Below are 26,514 nucleotides of genomic sequence, written 5' to 3'. Positions count from 1 at the left end.
ATTTTCCTTTCAAGCATATTTGAGGGATTTGTTCATACTCTCAAGCACACTAAAGACATTTGTGTATTTGTGAAAGAGGATGAAATAATCATACTTTTAGATTTAAAATTAAGGCAAAGGATGACGAAATTTAGAAGATGATGTGTTGCACTGCTGGCATTACAGAAGAATGATAAATGATACCTAAATACTCATTTAATATTCTAGTTTTAAAGCCAATTGGTATCTGAAGTATGCTTGCAGTTTGCAAGAAATAAATTATGGTTGCATTTTTTTTTGTAGTGAGCATGGCTTTAAGAAAAGAACCAGCCTTGTCCCACACAATATGAACAATATAAAATAAGAGTGACAGTTAAGAATAGCATTTGTAGTTAGATGGGATGGAGCAATAAATAGCTCCCTGTCTACTACTCTTTTAGGGTAGAGTAATATACGAATGGATGTGTGCTCTTTGGGACAGGGTTTTTCTTTTTCACTGAAATGCTGGAAGCCATATGTAGGCAGATAAGGCAGTCAGCACATTTTTAGTAACTGTGGGGGGGAGGGATAGACATCTGCTGATTTGCCTTCAGCTGTGGAATCTCTAAAATGAGTCTGTCTTTGAAGCCATAATATACATTTTGGTAGGGGAAAACATGTAGCAAGAAATGGCCTATTTGCTATGGTAATTCCTTCTTCTCTATTCCTGTGAAGATAAGAACAGTCTCCTAAGAGTAATGAGAGTAATGAAAAATAGAGGTATTCCTTTTTGTCTAGGTCAGTTTATGCATGCCAGAATGCTGGCAAACCAGCAGTATTGCCAGTCCTAAGCATTCAGAAGTAATAAAGTCCCTGAAAAACTACTGCTTTATTGGAACATATGAGACTTAAAATATGTGTTATGAGAATGAAGGCACATGAAGCCAAATATTTTTTCATTTTCTTATTCCTATTTGAAAAATTATTTTTTCCCAAATGTTATCAAGTATAATACTTTTTCTCTTTCCCATTCTCATCTATTGTAAATTAGATTCTCATCTAATTATGGTGTTAATAATAAATATGCTATTGAGATTTAATATTTTCAAAGCCCATGTCAGTAACCGGGAAGTCTGTTAAGAGCACTAATGGGTCCATATATGAACTATCTCTATCCCGTTTGGTGCTGGGTTTTCATTGATCGTTCTGCCCAAATCATCTGGAGCAATCAGGCTTATCTTTCTTATGGAACACACATCAGTTGTGTTAATGATTTTCCAGTTACTGGGAAGCTGCATAGAATGTTTTGAGGTAAAGAACAGTCTTTTTGCTGGGCAGACATTTTTCTTCGGTTGTTGAAATTCTCTTGCATATTAAATCTGCCAGGCACAAGCTGGCCCATGATATTGCAGGTGTTCATACATTTCTCTTACCAAACTAGCTAAGCAAATTGCACAGATAAAAGATACAGCGGGCAAAAATGAGTAATGCTTACAGCGCTCACGCGTTTTTCATGTAGATGTGGATATTCACAGCTCTTATCCTGAGAGCTTTTTGCCTTCAGCTGAAATACAGAATCTTCCTCTAATTGAGGTCACCAGTACTGAAACTAATTGTGCGATTGGTCCACAAGACACAATTGCCTTCCCTCTAAAAAGGTTTTGTGATGTGAACTCTTGGTGTAATGGGAACTATCTGTCTGTCTCGTTATTCAGAATAATACATAAATGTGTTCCATTCAAATGAATGGGACATTAACATTTGTCAGAAAAGACATATTCATGAGCTGCCATAAATTATTCTGTATGTGTATACTTAAATGCTTATTGGAACAGGGTAATAGTGAGCTACTATTACTATGTTAAATTATGAGTCAGTTATCGTTGAGTTATGCGTCCTTCTTTGAGGCACGAGTAGTGTGCAAGTGACTCAGGCACATGGTACTAACTTTTGCAGTGAGTCATGGGTTGAAACGAGAATAATTTTGGTTTAGTGTTTTACATAATCAAAACAGTGCATTGATTTTTTTTTTCCCATCTGATAAATCCTTTTTGAAGTAATGCCATTCTTTTTTAATAGAGAGAGAGAAACTTATATAGAGGAAAATAATTTTCTTACAGGTGTCATCTTCTTGTTCCTCTGTGCCTATAAAACTGTAATTTTAGGGTTTTTTTCTTTGTTCTATTAATTGACCTGTGTTTTTTGCAATGATTCTCCTGCCCTTTCTAGTTTTAATCTATGAATTTATAGTATGTTAAAATGCTTAAAATTAAATAAGAAAACATTAGCATATGTCTTTTGTAGTCTGACACTTTTCAGAGTAAGGAACATGATATATCATCTTAAGATAGGTTATGTAATCATGTTCTTTTATCTGGCCTAAGGATTGACTTGCTTGGAAATTTCTTGAAGAGAGAGCAAGCTCAGTTGATTCCATGAGCTTCTTAAAGCTATTCCTCCTCCTTTTTTCTTTTCTTTTTTTAGCTTTTATTAGAAAATTTTATCATGTGTGCTGGCAGACTTAACCTCACTGCAAATGAAGAGGAGTACAACCATTGTCCTCATCTGTATTCAGCTGATAACTGAGATATATTTAAAGGGCTCTTTATGGTGGTATTTGGGATTTCATAATGCCAAACTTTAGATGGTGATAATGCTACTGATAATTCAGCATTAGTCTTTAGCCTTCTTACCCTATGGCATTAAAAAAATTCAGTGTTGTTATTCTGCCCTTCTTCCAGTGAAATCTATTGAGCTTTTCTTTTCTGTAGTTTCATTTTAGTCTCATATCACAACATTGGAATAACTGATTAGGCATTGAGAACCTGTATGAATTCAGGTGATAAAGATTGTAAGAGAGTTGGTGAGTCAGACTCCACAGGGAGTCTTGGACTCTACTGGCCTAGCATAAATTTTACTCCAAGAAATGTTTTTCTGAAGTTTGGTTAATATAATTAAATTCTTATTAAAAGAAGGCACTTGTTAAAAGCCATTACACCCATTTGCCATAGTGATCTTTTATACCACAAGCTAATGAAATAATTTTCCCTTGGTTTCTTTTTTCAAAAAATTATAAATGTATATCATATATATAATATATGGTATATCATATATAAAAATCAAATAATTTATTGGAGTAACATTTTATATATATAAGGAATTTTAATATATAGTATGTGTAAAATATATATTTGTATATAAATATAAAATAAGGTTTTTAATGTATAAATATATATATCTAAAATTAGAAGGAATTACTACCAAGGTGTAGCCCTATAGAACTGTGCTATTTGTTGAGAATTACAGATTGCACAAAGTTGGGTTTTGTGGATCCGTTTCTGTGCTTCTTTAAGGTCAACTACAGTTGCTGTCATTTAAAGTTAAGAGGCCATTCTCACTTGTCCCTGCCTTCCTGCTGTTTCACGTACAGCACAAATGTTCTTGGGACAGTAGGAAAAATCACGAGCGTCCAGCCCAGTCATTCTCCGCATCTGGTTTACCGTGCAGCTACATGACTGCTAGTCTGGGGTGGCAAAGTGCAGCTGTGGCCACAGGGAGGGCCAAGGAGGATCATTGACTTTGGCAGTACTGGGCTCAAGTCAGCTTTGAGTGATTGTGAAACTGTTCCTTCTCTCTGGACTGGTCCTCCATGCCTTCTTTCTCCTCTTCTTCCAAGTCTACTTTTCCAGAACTGTCTCCCTTCTTCATCCCCTTTCTTTGAGGAAGGGTTGATATCAAGTCATTGGTGGGCTGATTTGAGGAACAGTCCCTGTTGCTATACTGGTACTTTCCTTCCAAACTCACTCCTTCTCAGTTTACTGTAGATTACCTTCTCCTGCATCCTTATCTTCATGCCTGTCACTCTCAACATCATGGGCTTCCGCATCGTATTTGTGTGGACAGTGCAACAGATTTTCACTGACTGCGTGGTAGCACATGCCTGTGCATTCTGGGATGAATTTCATTAGAAATGTGGAGCCCAGGAAAAATACAGTTAAGCTTTGTGCAGAAAGCTATACATCGTTGGCATAGTGGGTTTAAAAAAAAAAAAGCCTAGTTATTGAGCGTACTTTTGCTATGCCTTTATTAGGAGGTTAAGCAACAGATGATGGAATGGCTGTTAAGGGAGGTTTCACTGTGTTAGTTTACCGTCTGTCATCTCAGTGACGGCTCGCATAATACCACATAATTAGGGAGTGTTGACTCTGATACAGTACTTGCACTCTTGAAAAGAAAGCCAGGGTTTTATAGGGTCAGTAAAGGAAATGTGACATGCTGTCTTTTTGCAGACCTCTAAACACACGTATGTGTATGTATACATATGCATATAATATATATACACGCTATATACCTATATATTACATAGGCATCCACAGACACACCCACCACTTCAATTTTAGGTTAGACTTCTGTTGTCGAAATAGCTAATTTAACATGAAACAGAAGTACTGCAAGGAAAGTTGAAACTGCACAAAACTATTACAAAATTATTAGCACAATTTTTTAGTTGATATAAAGTACTTTGCTAACCATACAAGGAGGATGAAAGTGATAAACCCTTGAAAGAGCTTGGGGGAAAAAAAGAAAAAAGCAGCAGAAAGGAAATAGAACCTGAGAGGGGAAAGGAAGGAAAACTGGAAAAGTAGCTGGTAGTGACTATACTGACATACCGTTAAAAAGTGTGATGTGGAGAAGGGGGGGGAGCATTGTTTTAAGTGACAGGAAGAGAGCAGAAAGCACGTAGGAATGCTGGTTTAGTCTGTCTGTATCTCACGATACAAAATGCTTTGCTAGCTAGCTAGGGGGTGAAAGTATAAGAACAAGGGTACAACTGTTGTATGAAGTAGCTGATTTTGTCATTGGGAGGCTCACCTCTTGCACCAGTGTCAGCAAATCATTCTAAAAGATCCTACAACACTGCCCTGGGAAAAAGAAGATACCAGTTAAAAGAAGAAGAATGACAGATTTTTAATTTTTGCTGGTTTTGTGAATTTCATGTCTTTTTCTTCTTTTTCAAGCCGTGACTATTAATTTCAAATTAATCAGATAAGTTTTTGTCAATCAAACCCACATGTTTCAGCAAGTTTGAAGACTAAACCAAACATTCCTGTATCATAGAGGATGCTTAACAGTTAATGAACATAACGATACGTTCTTTGGGCCTGATTTGTGTCCTTACTGTTTTCAAATGAGATCACACTGAGATTTAATTAGAGCTGAGCAGCAGTCATGGCATAGCAGTTGTGCAAGTCACAGCCAAGTTCGCCTGACAATTGCTTTTCTGCACCTTCGGAGAAAGCAACACAGTTTACCAACTGGCCTAATATTGTGAGCATTCAGAATTTTCTTGTGAGCATCTTTTTTTTAATTAAAGTTACAGCTTTTGGAATCAAGTAAGAATCTCAGCTCTCCTTTTAAATAAATAAGCTTACACTTCCTTTGAAGGGAATCAAAAGCATAAAACAAATAAAAGATCATGTATACTATTTTCCTTAACATATATGTTTCTCTTAAAATTTAGGGATCTCTTAAGCCAATCTTGTGATTTTATCAGGCCTGTGACTCAGATTTTTTAATTATTTTATTGTATTCTAAGTTTTTGCTCCAACAGATTTTGTCTTCCCACAGACTACCTCCCATCTGTTCAGGGTAATGGGTTTTCTGCCTATGCTCAGAAGGGAGCATATTGCGGGATTTGAGTGAGAAATTTTACCTCAAGAAACCACTAGTCCTTGGAGTCTACTTAAACTTGGTTGCCAGGACTACTCCATCCTAGGCAAATAGGATAAAAAATTTGAGAGCCTCTTGCAGAAGATTGAGAACTATGGCCTGCCTACAGAAAGAGAAAAAAGATATGTGTGGTAATGAAGTATAAACTTTGTATAAACATTGTGATTGAGAAGTGTTCGAGCTCTCAAGACTTAAATATGTGTAGGTGGGTGGGTGGGAAGAAGGGAAAAGGAGTAAGAAAGTGTGAATCCAGGGATGAGACAAAAAGTTGTAATACCTTTTATAGGGGGATAGTACAAAAAAAAAGACTCAGTAAAATCTAAATCAAGTGATGCATTTGATATTGTCTCATATTAGAACTGAGAATTAATCAAATATCATAATATTGTGGTTTTGAATTAAGCCCTTAAAAGAACTACTTTCTTCAAGCTGTCAAATCCAGAAAAGATGCTCAAAACACGATAATTCGCACAAGTATCGAAAGGATGAAGTGTTTTAAGCCGTGGCCACTACCTTTGAAAACTGTGTTTTAAAAAAAGCAGTAATTTAGAAAGATTCGTATTTGCTGTTTCTGTTGCTTCATAAATCCTTCCCTTCATTTGCTGTGAAGCACTCTGTGCTTGTCTTTCATTTTCAACTTGGAAGTGAAGATGTAGACGTCAGGAGGTGGTCTTCTCTGTCTCGCTGTGTTATCTTGAATGGTGTTGGTCTGTTGCCTTTTTCTGCTGATGAGAATGATACAGTAATTCATTTTCTTTCAAGATTTTAAGATTCCTTAGAATAGATGCATAGGAAGGCTCTGCTATTCCGTATTTCTGCTCTTTTGCCTACTTTGGTTATTGAAATAGCAGCTCTTTGGCTTGTGTTTTAGTAAACAGGGGTTATATTTGGTCATGAGGGGCATGTCAAATGTGTTCTGTGAGAGAAAGGGGGATGAGCACACCGTGGCTCAGCCTGAAGGATTAATTCTGTAGCAGTAGGCTCGGTACTTCTGGATGTGCTGGAGCACGTTGCAAGTGTCATTAAAGACTATGGAACATCTTTGAGAGAAAGGGCAATATTAAGCCCTACCAATTAGCTGCTTCCTCAGCAGCAAAGTGCTGAATGCAGTCCAATTTGTGACAAGACTGTGGAATTGTTTTCAAGGTATTTTTCTAACTGGGAATCGTGTATGTTTGAATGTACAAGAATGATCTTCTGTTTTCTATTGGGTCCACCAAGGAAGTAACACTGCGTTGGAAAGAGTTGCTCACCTCAATTTGTGCCTTTCTGAGCACATATATTGAAAATACGGTGTTCTGAATTGCTTTTAGATTCACTGTCCTGCAAGAAGGAGCATATACGAAGAATGAAGTGATAGTTTGAGTGGAAGTTAGAAAGGGAAGATGGAGAGGGTTCAGCCATCAACAACGTTGGTTTCCTCTGTCTGTCCTTGCTGTCACTGAGGATTGTTGTCAAGATGTGGACGCGCAGTCACAAGGCCCATCCTCGCTTTGATGGGAAAGAAGGATTTAGTCTCTTACAGATTATGCAAATTGGGTAGTTTTGCTTAATTCTTTATTGTTTATATAGACCTAACGACACACTGGACTAACAGTATCCATGTGTCCTGTTCTTTCTTCCAGCTGAATGATGCAAAAAAATTAAGTCATAAACTGGTACTGAGAATTTCCCAGTTTTCTTTGTCTCACAGTTTTTGGCACCTAGACCTGTCTTGTATTCACTTATGAGCACAAGATTGCAACTTTTCTTTCTCTCTAACCCTGCCTGTCAGATGGTCGGCTTGATCCGAGCGCTGCGTACCAGCCAGGAGAGGCACAGGGGTGTTACATTCACTAGTGGGGGACCACAGGCTGACAGGGTCTCAAGCTGTAGGGGTAGCCCACCATTTTCCCTTCTTCCACATGGGACACAACTTTATGCCTGAGATTTTCTGTGCTGGGAGAAATAAAACTTTAGGGAATCTAATTCAGCTGTTATTCTTTTTAGTAAATAATTATGCCATAATTTTATTATCTTTTTTAATTTTTAAATTTGTCAGTCTCCTGAACTGAGATAAAATGTGAAAGCAAAGTCAGTGGGGGTTTTTGTCCATTGCCAGCAATGTACTCGTGTATCTTTTTAATTTGTGAAAAGCTGCACTGTAGCTCGGGTTGTGATAAGTTCATTCGTTTTATTTTAATCTAAGATACAACTGAGCAAATGCTTCAGCTGTTTCTTTTCCCTCAGAAATTTTGTAGAAGCAGAGTTATAATGCACAACAGGTAGCAACAGTAAATAGATAGAGATTACTGTTCAAATTGGTTTTAGGTGCTCCAACTTTATTTACAACGATTAATATTTCAGTTTAAAATTAAACCACCATTACTTTTGAATTAATACTTTTTGATTGACAAATTGGTAAGTACTCGAAACCAAACAATTTGTTTTTCCTCTAAAGTTTTGATTTTCGGGCGCTTCAGCTGGCAGAGAAGCCTGCCCAGCAGATGGCAGTGCTTGACCAAACTGTAGCTGTAAACCTGCTCCGGCGGGGGTCCGAATAGCTCGTCCGTTCTGCAGAAGCTCTGATTCACTTAGACATTCGTTATGACATGAACACAGACATTGTAGACATTAATCTCGGGGGTTTTTTGCTTTCCTTTTCCAGCAAAGTAGCGAAAGTGGGCATCCTACTGAAGTTTGATGAAATTGCTGAAGATACAAAATAACATAAAGAGAATTTTTGTCCTAAGTAAGCCTGATTGAATGGATAGGATTTGAAATACATTTAGAAGAAATATCCATAATCATGACAGTCTTTATGAAAAGTCACTAAGATTGGTTTTGATTGCCTTTAAATCTTGATGAAGGAATCTGTCCTTATTTACTACATACTGTTAATGCGTGTTATGACTATATTATCAAAAAATGAGATCCACTAATAAGAAATCTTAAAAAAAAAAAGGTACATATGATTCCATCTGTAACTCAACTGTGTGAATTTCTTTTGAATTACCTGCTGGGCAATGGAATGCGGCAAGCTGTTCATGAGAGTGGAGAAACTCAGACTACAGGAGCTTAAAATGATGTTACTGAACATAATGCTCATCAGGTTTGTTTGCTGATTGCTATAGAAAAGAGATGTTTTTACAGAAAATAAAGTTATAAAAACTACTGGGGATAAGGATGAACCTCTCAAGTGGCGTACGCAGGACCAAAGATAGAAAATACTGACTTCAAAAGCAGTCAGAAATATTTTGCTGATTAGCTTTAAAAAAAAAATAGCCATGTCTGCAAATCCTGGTGACATTTCTTTTGATTGTGCTGTTGGAAGTTTAGGGATTACTTGCTTGTTTTGTTCTGTTTTTTTTCCTCGTTCGCAACTGAAAAAAAGAAGGATTTTAGAGAAAACTGGCAGTCTGCCACTACGTGGGAGTTTGATACAAGAGTTGTGTCAAAGCAATCACTGATACAACTACAGACTAATTTGTGTTGGTGCAGTAGCAAGCTAGAATGAGGGTAGCAGCCTTTCTTTCTTAAGCAAATTAAACTTGCAGTATGGATATCCTGGGTCTCTGAGTCTGAAAGGTTTTCAACACATCCTGAATTTTTGTCCCAACAGGCCTTATTGTAGAATAATCAAGAAAATATTCTTACTCTGAATGCTGTTATTTGTTCATGTTTTGTTTACTCACCAGGATGATCATCCTTGCCCAGAGTCATAAATTCACTAGCAAAAATATTTACCAGTAACTAGCTGCAGATTTTGGATCTTACATAACAAGGGCTTGCACATGCCTGCTATTTTGATCTTTGCCAAATGGCAGCATCTTCATGGGAAAAGTACTCCCATCTTTTTCTCTAACGACTCCCATCCAAATGAATCAGTGCCATGGACTGCAGACTTGCGGTTGCCCAAGGATCCATTAGTGGAGAGGTGACTAGTAGCATAAGCTAGCCACTTCCCATTAGGGACCAAAGTGGGTGGGTGTAGCCCACAAAATGACGTAGGGCTGGATTCAGTTCATCTCTTGGGCATCCTTGACTAATGTGCTATGTGTCGCCAACTAAATTTAAAGCAGTCCTTCCATGGTACGGTTCCTAGAGGGAAGAGCTGCTCAAAGCGCTGAGATTTTGGAACAGGGTTTGCTATTGTGTGCAAAAGAGAGCAGGTCCTGTTCTCAGCCCTATAGGCACTGGGGGAATTAATCTCATAAATGTGAATCGTTCAATTACGAAATTATTACAACTATTGCTATGCTTTAATATATGTCAAAAGGGAATGCTTGTTTGCATCTACTTGTTTCATGTCTGTTACACTACCATTTTTTTGGCAGTGAATCTCATATTTGACAGCATTTAGTTGTGCAAAAGAAAAGACAGCGCTCAGCTGGAAAGGGGAAGAGGTGTTGGAATACAGTCCCATGCTCAGCCTCTGCTCCTCACAGCTGTGAGGTGCTGCCAGGCAGCTCGGGCTGGGGGCTGCTGCGGGGCTTGCAACACAGCCCATCAGGAGATTTCTGCTCAAAAGATTGGCACAGTGCTGGATTTCCGCATCCCAAATTTAAGGTACAGTATACTGTTACGTATTGCTCCCCTTTCAGAGCTGAATGTGACCTGAGTGTAATGCAGGCCTTGCATGGAGTAGCCTGTGCAGCTGTACAGCAGACTCTTGGAGCAGTGTGGGACTTGCTTGATTCCAGTGTTCATTAAGCACTAGAAACTCAGATCAGTTTTGTTTTACCAATAATGAGGAGGGTGTGAGCAATCGTGGGGGTTTGTATTCTTGTAATGCATAGTTAGACCAAAATGAATGTATCACTCATGGAGATTTTTGTTTTTTTTTAAATTCAGCTTCTAATTAGATGCACTATAACCCGATGAAGTGTTCGCACAGCTGCCTACAAAAATCCAAACCTGTCAGACACTACTTTCATGAAAGTTATTGTCATGTATCCTGGTCATGTTTCTCATCTTTAATGGCTTCCCCTTTGTCACAACATCCTTGAGAGCTGTGGTATGTTTTGTGTTACAGATCCCAATAGACTTTACCTGACTTCTAGTTTTATGGACTCTTCCTGTGTAAGAATTTTTCAAGCCTGTATTCCCAAGGTCAGCCTCACCTGGGGAAGGGGTGGGTGATGCTTCCAGGCTAGTGTATTAGTTGTGGTGCCAGTTTACTGTAGGGATAAATATCAGTCACTAACTTCAGCAGTACCGGAAGATCCTATTATTCTCTAACCCGTAGTGGGAAGCTGAAAATCCTCAGGAACACAGGCTCTTAGTTATTTGGCTTTTTAGAGAATATCAAATTCAATAAACCAAACACGAATATTTTAAGTACAGACAAAATTGTATGTGATTATGCTTTTAAGTATAATATTAAAATACAGGGTGGTTAGTTTAGTTTTATAACAGTTTAATAACAGTTTAGTTTAGTTTAATAACTTGGGAAGCTTAATTCTGAGCAGAAGAGACTATTCCTTTTAGTGAAAGGGTTAGAGTATTGCTAAAATATATTCCTTGCCATATTTTCAGAAACCCCCATTCATGCACGTTTTGCAGGAGTTACTAAGCAAATACTGCATTTTCAGGTCTTTGCTAACGTAGTATCCTGTTTGAACAAATTTCTAGTGGTGATTTGTTAGGATAAAAGTACCAGTATGTCTGAAAGTATGACCAGGGAAGGAATATATGGAGGTACCCTGGAAGTGGCAAAATGGTAATCTGCTACACCATTCCATGCATTTCCCTGCAGAACATGGCATAAAATGTGGTTTAAAAAGAAAACAAAGAAAGTGAAAAAGTGTTACTGGCAAAAGTATTTTCTATTTTCTTGCTGTCCATTTGTACTGAGAATTATCAGTATATTGCATTTCCGATGGCCATTGTAACTTGAGTATCTCGAAGCAATTGGTTTTTCATGGCAGCATTCTGGACCTACCTCCAAAGCTAGTGGGTAGATAAAATCCGTGTTTCTGAAGCTCATTCTTCCATAATAACAGATAAATTAATATTTTTGTTCTGCTGAGCACAGTGCATGAAATCCTTCTTTCCTTGGGGGGAATTGCATTGGAGGTACCACCCAGCTTTCTGATACAGTGGGGATCTTATGTAGAGTCAGAGGAGACTGTCATGAAGCCAGTGGAAACTTGAGTGTGTGCATGTGCATGCATGTGTGTGAGGGAGAAAAAAAACCCTTAATAACACTGATTAATTCTATTTAAAATCATAGAATCATAGAATGGTTTGGGTTGGAAGGGACCTTTACAGGTCATCTAGTCCAACCCCCTGCAAGAGCAGGGACATCTTTAACTGGATCAGGTTGCTCAGAGCCCCGTCCAACCTGACCTTGAATGTTTCCGGGGATGGGGCCTCCACTACCTCTCTGGGCAACCTGGGCCAGTGCCTCACCACCCTCATTGTAAAAAATTTCTTTCTTAAATGCAGTCTAAATCTGCCCTCCCTTAGTTTAAAACCATTGCACCTTGTCCTGTCACAACAGGCCTTGCTAAAAACTCTCTCCCTGTCTTTCCTATAGGCCCCCTTTAAGTACTGGAAGGCTGCTATGAGGTCTCCCCGCAGCCTTCTCTTCTCCAGGCTGAACAACCCCAGCTCTCAGCCTGTCCTCATAGGAGAGGTGCTCCAGCCCTCGGATCATTTTCGTGTCCCTCCTCTGGACCCGCTCCAGCAGCTCCATGTCCTCCTTGTGCTGAGGGCTCCAGAGCTGGATGCAGCACTGCAGGTGGGCTCTCACCAGAGCGGAGCAGAGGGGCAGGATCCCCTCCCTCGACCTGCTGGCCACGCTGCTTGTGATGCAGCCCAGGGTAGGGTTGGCCTTCTGGGCTGCGAGCGCACATTGTGCGCTCATGTCCAGGTTTTCATCCATCAGTACCCCCAGGTCCTTTCCGCAGGGCTGCTCTCGATCACATCATCCCCCAGCCTGTATTGAAACCAAGGACTGCCCCGACCCAGGTGCAGGACCCTGCACTTGGCCTTGTTGAACCTCCTGAGGTTCACGTGGGCCCACTTCTCCAGCTTGTGCAGGTCCCTCTGGATGACATCCCATCCTTCTGGCGTGTCAACCGCACCACTCAGCTTGGTGTCATCTGCAAACTTGCTGAGGGTGCACTTGGTCTCGCTGTCTATGTCATTGTGTTTCCTATAAAATACGTATTTCCTATAAAATAGGAAAGGAGTATACAAAGCATTAGCAATTGCTATTCATTTAATCCATGTTGTCGTCAGTGATTCATTTCCTTGTGGGTTTTGGCTAACACTGTGTTCAATATATAGAGACTGTTTGTACTGTTGCTATTAATACGCCTTTTCTAGTAGATCTAAAACTATTTACAAGTTAGGTTCATGCTACATGTCATGCCTAATGTCCATCATTCAGCACAAGCATACACCTAACTTTATGATAACGAAGTATTTCCCCTGTTTTCAACCAGCTCCTGTGTGTGACTGCTACCTGGCTGCTGCTGATCTTTCAAAGAGGGTTTGAGACCAGTGCAGCTACCTTCAAGCTACTAAAGCCAGAAGGATGGCCATGGATCTGTATTTATCTGTGATTGGAAACAATTTTTTAGCCAATTTGATATACATTTCTTTCTGCAGAAGAGGGCAGCAAAAGCCATCTACTGTCTTCACTGCATCTGTGAAGACGCTAAAGCAAGTTACTTAAGGAGAGCTATGAAGACTAGGTTTTCTAATTTATCTGGTTGGAGAAACAGAGCAGCACATGACTATCTTAAGTCTAAGCATAAGTTTCAGTTACATGAAAAGAAACTGAAACATCAAGGACTGTTTTACGCTGATTATTTGGGATCTTGATTCAAATGGGGCCTCTAGTATTCCTGTAACATGAAGCTAGTAATAGAATTGTAAGAGACCCCAGATCTATGTGATGGAGGTGAAAGGATCTCTGAGCCAAAGATCAAAGCAACTGCTCATCTGTGAAAAACCTTTTTATCCTTCGCTCATTTAAATCTAGTTCAGTATTGGTAGGGCCACAGAAGTATTGCTGCAAGGGTGTGAAATGCTTGTGGGGGTCCAGTTGGGAAAAAAATTTCTCAGACTTGGCTATACCATCACTGCCATTCCCTGCAAAGGCCACTCTTTTCATTGAGTGTGGTTTTGTGTGTGTGTATATATATATGTGTGTATATCTGTAATAAGATATTCTGGCACTTGTGGCGATTCTTTCTTCTCCTGTTACTCCATGTTTCCCCTGGGTCTTGTCCCTTTGTGGGGCTGAAGATTTAAGGTTTGATATTAAGACTGAAGGTTTGATGTTGTACTAAATCTGCTTTAACGACCAGCTGTGGCTGAAACGGTGCACTGTCTCTCCCACTTTCTTTCCAGACATGCAGGACTTTTGCACGCTTCCCCCTCTTTCTTACCTCACGGTGACTAGTTTGTTCAGAATCTCTTCTATAGGATGAGCGTAGAGGGGAACTAGCTGGAGAGGTTTTTAAGATACAGTTTCTATATTAAGTGTGGGATCCTCAAAGGTGAAAAATCAAACTGTGTGATAGCCCAACATGTTATAGATGAAGTATCACCTTGCAATGTCTCCAGGCATAAATGATTCAGCTTTTCTCACCTCAGAGTCACACATCTTGCTTAGAGGCATTTAAAGCACCTTAGATGATTTAGTATATTTATACTGAAAGGCAGATAAATTTCTGCTGAAGAGTTTATCAATAACGTGGATTCAGTCTCAAAGATTCTTTCACTCCATGCTGGTTTTCATGGCATTTCAGATGTTGTCAGTAATTACCTTCTGTTAGTGTAAAGTCTTTTAGGCTCACTTTATTTTCTTTACCTCAATAGGAAAAAAGTAAACTAAAATATCTCTAGATGCTCTTTCTAGATGGTTTGTTTTTTTCTGCCATAAACCAATCACCAGGGGCTGCATTGTGTGACATTTTTGCCACTTATTCAAGATAATTTAGAGTGCCTTACTTTCTAAACAGTAGAATTGCTCATTAACAGTTTGTACTACTTTATCTTTGTTGTCAACAGAATGAGGAGTTGGAAAGAATGGACTTCTTAGTTGGTAGGGAGACTTGGAAATGACAGATTTAACTTTGTTACTTTAGCCTGCAATATTATTACATTGGCTATAGTAGATAAGATTAAGGAACTTGGAGCAACTGGTGCAGAACATGCAGTTTGAGTCTTAGAGCACTAAGAACCATTAAAACCTTCATCACTATTTAGAACAGCAAGATTTTGTAATTTGGCTAGTGATGTTTTCCTGTGTAAAAGTTGGGACTTTCTGTTCATCTCATAAGTACAAAATATTTTTATGAACCTAACCATGGGAAAGTGTAGTAGTCATTCTAATGAGCCTAACAGATTTGGAAAAGGTTATAATATGTTGCATCACATAGGAAGTCTTCTAGTGATGAGGGAATGAACATTTAAAAATACTTTCATTTGTCATCTAATTTAAAAAAGAAACAAAAGCCCACAGAAATTACGTCGTGACTATAAATCTTGCACAGAAGCAAGGGGCTAATGGTAAATATTACATAATCGGAGTTGTGGGATTTTGAGACATTACCAGAAAGGCAGAATAGCGTTTGGTCATGAAAGAGTACTTGTTTCACCTTGAGTGGGCAGAAAATTAGGCATTTTCAGTAAAGTGTGCTGTTCAAAGACCCAGAAAATGTAAGCTCAAATGAGAGATTCAAGAGTAGGAGGCATTTTCATCTTGATTAGATCTCTAGTGAAAACACTGTATTCAGGCACAGGACAGAGTGACAAATAGAAGGGCTCCTGATTAAAACAACAAAGATGGTTCTTGGGCTGGAAGATCTGTGCTGAGAAAGAATAAAATGGCTCTGTTTTGTTTAAATAATCAGACTAAAGGAGATAACATTCGATATATGCCAAGGGGATAGGATAATTTCTTTAAAAAAAAAAAGGCTAGTAATAAATCAGGAGAAAAAACCTGGGATTGAGTCAGAGATTGTGGAAGCCTCTGAAGGTGCCACATACAAAACTATTCTGAAAAAAACCCCTTTCTAACAAGGGGGATGTGCAGCACAGAAAGGGAAATGGAATAATTGCTGCTTAATAAGCTTGCATTCTTTATTTCTAGAATGTTTATGGTTTCTTTTTTAATACACTTTTAGAGGTGAATCTCTTTGGGCAACTCCTCTACTGTCTGGTCAGGAAAATCCTCCACTGAAAAGTCTTTACTCTCTGCTTTTTCATGAGTTTAGCCATCACCAGTAAAGGGAATGGGGAAGGGTGGGACAGTTCAGTGCCTCTGCAGAGGAAAGGCTGCAGGCAGGAGCTCTGGTTTTTTTAAGCGTATATTTAACAAAGTTCTTTGCTCCAAGTTACAGAAGCCAGGGAAGGAAAGCCCTGTACCAGAGGAGAAGTGTTTCCTCCAGACGTTTTCTATTGCCCTGCTAAGTTTGAACCACTTGGGCGCTTTCACGATCCTCAATAAAACTGCGCAGATCAGCAATGAAGAAATCCTGTTAGCTTGATAGAATTAACCATGGGATAGGTTCCAATATTAGGCCATCTGGGATGACTCCATCAGATGCTAATATACACTAGGGCCATAAGTGCTTGGTTTTGTTCCTAGTCATTCTCTTTCCATATATTACAATTGACAGGATTGGTGTAGTAGTAGTAGAGACAGTGGTTTCAGGTGAAGATATACAGTGAAGACAGAGACAAATTGTACCAGTGGAAACAAAATTATATCCAAAAAAATATGACCATGTTGTGCCATTGGGCACAGAAGAAAATGTTCAGAAATCATATCTATTGTGACCTCGATAGATTAAAAAATAGGCTAAAATGCAATTGTTTGTAATTTACCTTACTGGTAGAAGCTAGCTCTTTTTTTTATAAGAACAGTATATTTTCCCCTTCAAAAGGCTAGGCTGTGACTTAGAATGAAGAACTGCATTAGTTGTGTCCTGCCTGTCATACTGGGAAAAAAAATCTGTTTATGAATTTCAGTTAGGGTTTCTGTGGATTGTCAGATCACACAGTGAATAACTGGAAAGAGCAATCCGTGTGTCCTTGCCATTACAGTGCTTCCATTGAATTTGGCATTTCCTCAAACCGAGTGATTAACAGCAAAATGTAACTGGCCTGATACAAGTGTGAGCTATGGAACCTGTTAAAATAAGACGTGCTATTTCAGATCCGATAAAATGTGCTGCTGTTCAAACTTACAGGCTCCTGGTAATGGAGATTATCATTAATCTAATGAAATGCAGCTCAAGAGGGAGCACTACTAAAACTAAAAGTCATGCATTTGCTATGTTCTGTCACTTATTTTGTGGTGATGGTCTGCTTCTTTTAAGACAATTTCTGTATGAAGTAATATCTTGAGAAAACATAACTGGTTTATGTGAGAGTGAAATACTGGTTGGGTCAAGTGCCAAAAGTATAGCTTTGCAGAAGAAAAAAAGAACATGTTTTAAATCCAAATAGGTCTTTTCAGAATCTGAGTAAGACATTTAAGAGTATCAAGGTCTTTAAGAGTCAGGTTTTAAATAGCATATTTTATTTTTTTTATAACAATCTCTTATCAGTCTCTTGTTGCAGGAATGTGGAACAAGTAAATAAAAGGAAGTCCATAAACCAGCGTGTTTACAGTATTTTTCGATTTAGTCATGATAACATCATCATAGCAGTTCCAAATTATGCTTTTTAGTAGCTAGGCTGGTTGGTTGGAAGTCAGTGTAGCAAATTTTGATACTATCGGACTGTTGCAGAGCCCACCGATATTGACAGATTCCCACTGGTTTCAGTAGATTGTGGATTAGGTCACATAAAATGAAATTACCATGCAAATTTTTATCATATGCTTACTTTTGATAACAGTTTCTTATGGTTTTCATATATTTACAAAAGTGTGCATAACAGTCTAAAAAGTCCTCAGCATATGGAAGAAGTAATACTCTTACTACTTTAAATGATCCTTTATTGCAGCTTCATGATATGTATGCGATCATGTTTTTAAGCCTTTATTTCCTTGGCAGATTCTTTTGATTTCATATTGAAAACAAATATATTTACAAAACTGCTGTCTTAAAAACCATCTACTTAGAATGTGTCTAGATTATATCATTGAAATGTTAATTCTAATATATATAAGTTCATTAGGTTGTTCAATACTTTTTCATGGGACAGTAGACAAGGTTACCAAATGTATTACGTATGAAATTTAACAAGGGGAAGTGCACGATTCTCCACCTGGGATGGGGTAATCCTGCTTATACATACAAACTGGGGGATGAGAGGCTGGAGAGGAGCCCCATGGAAAGAGATCTGGGGGTTTGGGTTGATGGCACGTTGAATGTGAGTCAACAGTGTGCCCTGGCAGCCAAAAGGGCCAACCCTGTCCTGGGATGCATCCAGCACAGCACAGCTAGCCGGCCGAGGGAGGTGGTTGTCCCACTCGGCACCACACTGCTGCAGCCCCACCTCGACTACTGGGTGCAGTTTTGGGCGCCTCAACATAAGAAGGACATCAAACTATTCGAGTGTGTCCAGAGGAGGGAGACCGAGATGGTGAGAGGCCTCGAGGGCAAGACCTACAAGGGGCGGCTGAGGTCACCTGGCTTGTTCAGCCTGGAGAAGAGAAGGCTGAGGGGTGCCCTCATCACAGGCTACACCTTCCTCAAGGGGGGCAGCTGATCACCTCTCTCTGGTGGCCAGCGACAGGACACAAGGAAATGGAATGAAGCCGTGTCAGGGGAAGTGAAGACTGGACATGAGGAAAAGGTTCTTCACTGAGAGGGTGGTCACTCACTGGAACAGGCTCCCCAGGGAAGTGGTCACGGCCCCAAGCCTGTCAGGGTTCAAGGAACGTCTGGACAATGCTCTTAGTCATATGGTTTAGTTTCATGTGGTCCTGCGAGGAGCAGGGAGTTGGACTCAGTGATCCTTATGGGTCCCTTCCAACTCGAGGTATTCTGTGATTACGCCAGTGTTCCATATTTTTTATCCCTCTGTGTTACTGGATCACCTAGCAGTACAAATGGGATGCTGATGACATCTTAGACACAGTCATATTTCCATTAAATTAGTAGAAAATACTGACTGCTGGAGGTAGATTGACTATTCTTGATTCAGCATGAAATTAGAGCAGCATATATAAACCATAGTTTTTCTGATACAAAAACTTTGAGACTAAATCTACTTCTTTTTCTTTTTTAATTTTCTCTTTTTTTAAAATTGAATTAAATAATTAGTTATTTCTAAACAGCTTTGGACTTGAAGATTGGGCTTGCTTTCTGTTCAACATTTTCTATTCTGTCACTGAGGCTAGTGTACCACACTTTTTAAGTTCACGGCAGTCTGGCTGGTTCTGTGTCAGCAGTCTGCCAAAATGTTTACATGGTTCTGATAATTCCAGTGAACCAGTTATTTGAGACCACTGTGTACATGTGTGTGTATATATGTATACACATACTTTACCTTGCTTGAATTATGCTAGCTGTTTATAAATGTTGACAGTCTGCAATTTGTGTACTCTAGAGGGTGCTACTGTTCTAAATTATGAATGAATTTTTGCCCCGTTGTAGTAAATGGGCACTATAATTAGTTTTGAGCATATAATCTTCTTATTTGTAGGATCAGTAATTAGTTCCCTCTTCAGACATTCACTCTTCAGACATGCCCAGAAATCAGTGTTCACAAGGAACCGATTCCTGTCCACACTAGGCTGTTTGTACAGAAATCAGACTGCAAGGGCTGCGCTAAATTGACGAGTGCAAGTTGCCGCGTTGCAGGGTAGGCAGTGCTGGGAGAACGGGAGGCTTACACCCGGGAGCAGTGGCTTGCGGGACTGGACCCCACATACTTGCTGGATGCGTGCTTTGGACTTTAATAAAGACTGTTGCTGATAAGCTCTGCATTGCGGAGTTAAAGAATGCAAATGGAAGAAGTATAAACCTCTTGCATGTTAGCAAATGATTTTCCTGTTGATTTTGCTGCTGGTTGAAAGTAGGACCAGTTTTAGTATTTTGTTCATTTATATGAAGTGAAACCACATTGGTTTCATGGCATACTAAGATACTGCAGAGATGTGTGTAGATGCTGTGTAGTTTGAGGGAAATATTTCAGGTCTTTTGTATACATTTGAAACATTTTTAGTGATTACTACTTCATTCACTGTCCTCGCCAAAGTTCAGTAAGTAGTATGAGTTCCTATTAGGCTGCATTTGTGGCAACTGTATATTCTATAGTTGTTTAATTTTAAATGTGCAAGATTTTTATCCAGAAAAAGAATTGTGAAGCAAGAAATGCATAAATATTTCACATATTTTGAAGCGATTCTGACTATAAGAGGTCGTGCTAATAACTCCAGTAGGCAGCATTCATATTAGTAGCTCTCCGTTTTCTCTACATTTAGGCTTTGGAAAGCAACTGTTTTACACGGTGAGTTTCAGATGAATAACGGTATCACTTTCTTTCCTTCTCTTCCCTACCTACAATGCAAGAAATCATCAACAATGGGCAGCCAAATGTTACTTGAATCGGGGCGTATTTGTTCTGTTAACTTTACTCATGCTGACAGCTAACCTCACACTCTTCCCAAATGCCTTGCTAGAGATCCTGACCTTGAAAGCCTTACTTCCTTTCTGCGGAGGTGCTCTGAGGGTCGATACACAGGTATTCCGTGCTCAGTACCAAGAGCAGTAAGGTGTAACACGGATTTCAAACTACAGTTCAGTGAAATTCTGTAAATCAATAACACCAAAGAATTTTGTTCCCCGTCTCCCCTCAGTAAAAAAAATACTAGTTTAAGCATGTGATAAATGTCTTTCTGATAGGATTGCCCATTTCTCATATTGCAAATAGGAAATAATTTCAAGCAGGGCATGACTGTATTTCCTAAGTACAGTAAATAAAATGAATGCTAGGTTCTATTCCACAGCAAACTCATGCTAAGAATGTCTTAGAGTTTGTTCTGAAAGGACTGAGTCATGGCTTCTTGCTGTAAGTTATTTTTTAGAGGTACCAAGATAAATTCTTGCAGTTTGTGGCTCAACATTTGGGGAATATTATTGAATATTATACATTTTTATAAAAGTTGTTGGTTAAAGCTACTCTGAAATTAAGTCTCTTTAAATGTTTAAATGTCACGTTTGTTTTCAAGCCCCAGATTGCTTAACTTCAGTACTTACTATTACTGTTTGTTTTCAAAGCTGAAGTCATTTGTTGAAATGTGAATCATGCCAGAGTTTCGTTGTTTAAAGGTTGCCTCATCTAAATGATGTTTAAGTAGAAAGACTGAAGTTAAAGGAATAGCATCTCACTAATTAATAATTAACTAATGTTTTGAGCACATTCCAATATGTGCAATGGACTTAGTGCCTATGGGGATCAGAATTGGAGTTTTAAATATTTTTCGAAGTGGTAAATCTTAGTTTTTCAGCTACACATTTAAGTTGTCTGTTATGAATTAGTTGCTTTTCTCCTGAGGCAGATGTGGTGTTATCTTTGAACATGATACCTTCCTTTCTGGTCTGGCTTTTGTGGACTTCTCCCAGGGTAATACAGATGTCCTTGGTTTTCCTGCACCTATTAGATTAACATGGCTCAGCCGGTGCTTCAGTATAAACAGCATTATAAAACTTAAGCCATGTCCAGACATCTTCAAAGTTGTTGAGGTAATTTTCATATTCCCCGTATGGAATTTCAGAACAAACTTGGAAAGAAAAATAAGTGATGAATAATAGTTCTTTAAGTTACACTTGTGGTACAGTGTATTTAACTTCTTTTGTTATTGGCAAAAATATTTGATAACATTATGCTGAGCATGCACCTCCTATAATAAAATGATGAATTTCAAACTTCATATTTCATGTGTATTTATTACAAGAAAACAGTATGAACCAGTAATGCAAATGCTTTCTTCATTGTTATCTTCTTACCAATTGCGTATTCGTACAGAATTAATTGTTGGGCAATATTTTCGTATGCCACTTCCATATAAACACTTTCTTTGCTTTCTACCATCCGTTACCCATAACACCTAAGATATCCTTAAGAAATATGTTGCCAAAGGCAGTGTTTTCCCTTGATTATTATGAAGTTTGATTCCTCCACTATTGAAACCAGTGGTGAAACTCTCCTGGACCTCAGTGGGAAAAGGATTTTCCAAAGGCAATAATGAATTGTTTTAATATATAGTATACATTACTTTCACTGATGAGGTAGATTTAGTTTAATATAATTTTGTCAGATGTTGAAAATGGACAAAGTTACTTTTTAACACCTGAGAAGATCTTCTGTGGTGTTCTGTTTTCGGATTGTGCAACAGATTTTTCCTTGCATATAATAAAAGTGGAAAAGATACTCTAAGCTTTGGGTTGAGCAAAGAAGGTGTGGAGAGAGACCGATACCATATCCCTTTTCCATCTTCAGAGGGTTAGAGTAGTTCCCTTTTATCAACAGATTTTTTTTTTTTAATTCCCATTTACTCCAAAGCAGATACATGCTGCCTAAGGCATACAACGGGCAGATTCCTAGAAGAATGTCTGCTTGTTAGGCCCGGGAGACTGGATCATTGAATTCAGTTCTGTGTTATCACAGCAATACTGATGCATAATAATTACTCATAAACTCTCCTTCAGATTAATTACATTGTCTCAAGTTATAGTCTAGAAAAAGCAAAACTGATTAGTAAATCAGGTACTCACAGGTGACCACAGTCTGCAGTACCTCTGATACGTTCTTTAAAAACAATATAGAGTTTCTAAGCATAGTGTTTCCAATAAACCACTTCTTCTAAATAAGCTAAGTGGATAAAGATTAACATGAGTGGTTGTTAGGATGTTGTTCACATTGAAATGAATTTCCACTGGCATTGTTGACTTTAATGAGAGCAGGATTGCATCTTTTTAGTGGTATTTATGTTATATTAATAACTAATCGTGGAATATGTATTTCCACGATTTATGTATTCCACGAGTATGTATTTACTTTAGTGTACACTTTAATGTTGAAAATCACATTATGGATGCTCTCTATCACAAAATACTGTGTGATGAGATGTTAAGGATACAAGGATGTCAAAGGAAGGAGAATTGTGTATATGTAGTAGGTAGATTCAATTAGTATATATGTGTATTTTCAAGACACTGAAGGCCGAACAGGAGACTTTTATGTAGCTACTGATTACAGATACATATATCCTTGATTTTCTCTCTCCCTTTTTTCCTGCAGGGCCAAGGCTTTTCGTGGAAAAAAGGTCCATGGAGAATATGACATAAAGGTTGAACAGGTAACTAAATGACTTAATCTGAATGTTATTTTTATATTTGTGTATTTATGCAAATACATATATATGTATAAATACATACCTCCCTGGAGGTATTTAAAAGATGTGTAGATGTGATGCTTAGGGGACATGGTTTAGTGGTGAACTTGGCAGTGTTAGGTTAACGGTTGGACTCGATGATCTTAAGGGTCTTTTCCAACCTAAATGATTCTATGATTTTATGATTCTATATGCATATATGTATAGATAGATACATAGTCCTTTGTACTTCAAAAAACCTCACGAGTTAAATAGAACACTCAAAGATTTAATTATGTTTCATTCTAACGTGGCTCTTTTTAGAGGATTCTGGCCGTCATTTGCACAACATTAAAAACATATTATATTCAAGAGTTGTTGCTTAGAGACTGTGAATTTCCCAGACACTCCATGAGTTACGTGTTGCATTTCTGTATCACTAATTCTTTCACTTAAGAATATAGATACACTCTGGTTGCAGTGCTAGCATGTGGGTTTTTTTAAAAAAGCACTGAATAAGTATGGAGGTATAATTCAGGGTGCACTAGAATTATGGCTACTTTATTTGAGCTAGATATCTGAAACTACGGAATTAAATAAGTCTTTTCACTGCTTTTCAACCTTGAATTCTATAAATAGATGCTACTGTAAGAAGCTTCAGTACTTAAACGGAATTGTTTTGTCATTGGAATTGCAAAGAGCGAGGGAAAATTATCACTAGCTGGGTGGATTCAACTTATCTAAATTCACTGGAACAGTACAGCATCTAGCTTTGCTCCATTCTTTACACCATTGAATATCTGCTGATGTTCTTGGCTTGGAAACATGGAAGGCTTTGCCAGGGATCTTCAAGAGTATTGAGGGAGAGATGCAAAAAAGACGACAAGGTGTTTTGTCCCAAAATACCACTTACGCCTAGATCAGACCATGCAGTTGACATCACGCACACAGTCTCTTTAATATTAACAAAAGCTCTGTGTGAGCATAGAATTTCCTTCATATGGTCTCTTGTAGGACCAGAACCACCTTCAACCAGTAAGAGACTGAAAGTTTCTGAACCCTACTAATCACTTTGTAACAAGTCAACGCTGTGACAATCGTATACAAATAGTTATTGACAACTACTTTAGTGTTCTTTTGCTACCAGAGAACATTATTTTATTTTTATATTACTTACGGCAACCTGTCTATAACATAAAATATTTTCTATCATGTACTAAGCTTTTAAACTACAAAATCTATATTGTGAATCCTTGTAATAGTTTAATATGATTTATTAATTGGAGAGATCAGTTGTCAATCTCAGATTAAATAGATTTTAAGTGATTCTTTAACATTGTCAGCACTTACACAAATATTTCATTTTCTCACCATTTGCACTGTTTTTACAATAATCTTAAAACTGCCCCTTGCGTTCAGAACATTGTAACACTGATCCAAGAAAGTATATAAGCGTACGGGATTTAATGAAGAGACATCCATGCTTGAAATCAAGCCCATACTTCAGCTATTGAGTTGGAATGGTGGTTAGAGGAGTCAACGCTTGCCTTAACTGAACACTAAATTCTGAAAGCCTCACACAGATTTTACTCGGAAAGACTTTCAGTGATACCATTTTTCAAGAGGAGACTAATGAGAATTCTGACACTCTCTATTCTGTATTAGCGTCTGGGATAGCAAAGACGCTTTTATTTATCCACTAGAAGACAGCTGGCTGCATTTCAATTATTCTGCTGTGTAATGTTATTGTAAAGCGCCTTGAGAGTCTAAGCTGATGAAAGACTGTGGATAAATGAAAAACATCCTGTCCTTTCCTTTCAAATAACTGTAGATTCAGAGTATGGAAGTGATTCCTTTTAAATTCCACATTTCTAGTGTGAGAAGATAGTTAGAAAAAGGTCTTTATTTGTGAATTTTGCAAGTCAATTGTTTATTAGCACCAGACTTTTAAAAAGAAAAGGCACATAAAGGAAATAGAAAGGGGTAAAGCATATGAAGAGACACTAAATGCTGTAAGAAAATATTCTATTTATCATAGTTATTTTAACATTGCTTTTGTACTGTTTTCTTCAAAACTTTATGTAAATGTTTGTTGAGTCTGTATTAATCTCTTTGATAACACCTTACAAAGCAAAAATATAATCTCTACACTTCTATGCAGACTTGAATGAGGAAATACACTTGCTACTGCCCCCACAGTCCTTTTTCATAAATTTTTTTACTTTTTGCTTTCTTCGTATTAGAATTTGTTCAAATGTGGTGTGTCATACGTGGCAAATATTGTTGGATTAATATCCTCTTAGTGCTCGTTATATTCCAAAAGTATATTGTCAGCAGTTCAGATACTAATACTTAAAAGAAGGGATTTAGGAAAATAAAGGTAAAAAAAATAAACAGACTGACTAATGTGAGTCGTCTTTTCATAGGCAGAATTTTCAGAAGTCAACTTGATAGCCCATGCTGATGGCAATTATGCAGTAGATATCCAAGTATTTCGAAATGGCACTAAAGTTGTCAGGTAAGAAAAATGAAATAGAATAACAGCAAAAGGCAATAAATTGCATAATGCATGCATGTAAAAGGTACGGAATGATTTTTTGTATATGTGCGGTAGGGATTTTGACGGATGCAATGCACCTCGGTCACTGGCACGAAGAGCAGGAAATGAAGTATCTGATCAGTGCAGGAAGTCCTGTTTGTGACAGGAGGGAAACCTCTCTACGCTTTGATCGCAGGAAAGGTGGATTTGATTAAGATGGGAGTGAAGTCTGGTATAAAGAACACATGCTTGGGAGTTAGGGTTATTGATTTGGGTCTTATCTTTGCTTCGGAAATAAAGACAGTCTTGGTGATTTTGTACTTGCCAGAGCTTTCCAGATGAGCAGTATTTATATCCAATGTTGAGTATTTTCTATTGAAACAGGCCAAGTCATAGCACTTCTCTTGGGATGGTTACTCGAATATCACTGTCTGTTTGAAAGATTTCAATTTAGAAGCCTGAGATTTCCCAATAGGTTGTTTTGTCCAAAAAGGATTATTCCAATGGAAGGCAGGGTAATTTTACCATTTTTTTTCAGTGAGGACATCAACAGCCCTGTAAATGTAAGGGCAGAAAAAAGGGGTACGTCTGGGCAAAGTAAAAGCTTAAGCAAGTATTAGCAAAATTATTTCAGGCAGTCCTATATTTTATCTGATTTGTGGGAATTGCTCCTATTTTGGCCAGTGCAGTTACAGATGAGGTAAGTGTAGCAGTTGTTTGGCTGAACGTGTGTGTTCAGGTAGGTAGCTCAAGCCACTAACATTGACCTGGGAGTTTACTGCTTATGTTTACCTTAGGCAGGAGTAAGAGTTCAGGGAGCTGGACAGCATACAGCACGTCTTCTATCTTTGTGTTTTTGCACAACATCTGTCCAAATAAAGGATTTGAAAATTTCTACTCATTCATGTAAAAAAAATTGGGTGAAAAAAATATTGAAAATAAGTGTACTTTATGCTTTAAAACTCACAACTGTTTAGTCTCTTGTGTGTTCTAAAAATACTGCAGCTTAATA

The 26,514-nt window shown here is 38.2% G+C and overlaps 1 protein-coding gene across 8 annotated transcripts in view; it reads left to right on the top strand.

The window, feature by feature from the left end:
• Positions 1-26,514, top strand: part of SYN2 (synapsin II) — a 225,419-nt gene that overhangs the window by 78,477 nt on the left and 120,428 nt on the right. For all 8 annotated transcript variants that reach the window (XM_072876255.1, XM_072876254.1, XM_072876257.1 and 5 more), the window contains 2 exons: positions 22,891-22,948; positions 25,390-25,481. In XM_072876255.1, coding sequence (XP_072732356.1) covers positions 22,891-22,948; positions 25,390-25,481 — 150 coding nt within the window. The remainder of the gene's footprint in view (positions 1-22,890; positions 22,949-25,389; positions 25,482-26,514) is intronic.

This window comes from Ciconia boyciana, chromosome 11 (assembly GCF_034638445.1).
Source record: "Ciconia boyciana chromosome 11, ASM3463844v1, whole genome shotgun sequence".
NCBI lineage: Eukaryota > Metazoa > Chordata > Aves > Ciconiiformes > Ciconiidae > Ciconia > Ciconia boyciana.
The sequence above is the reverse complement of the archived record's forward strand: the minus strand, read 5'-3'. Positions and strand labels throughout refer to the sequence as shown.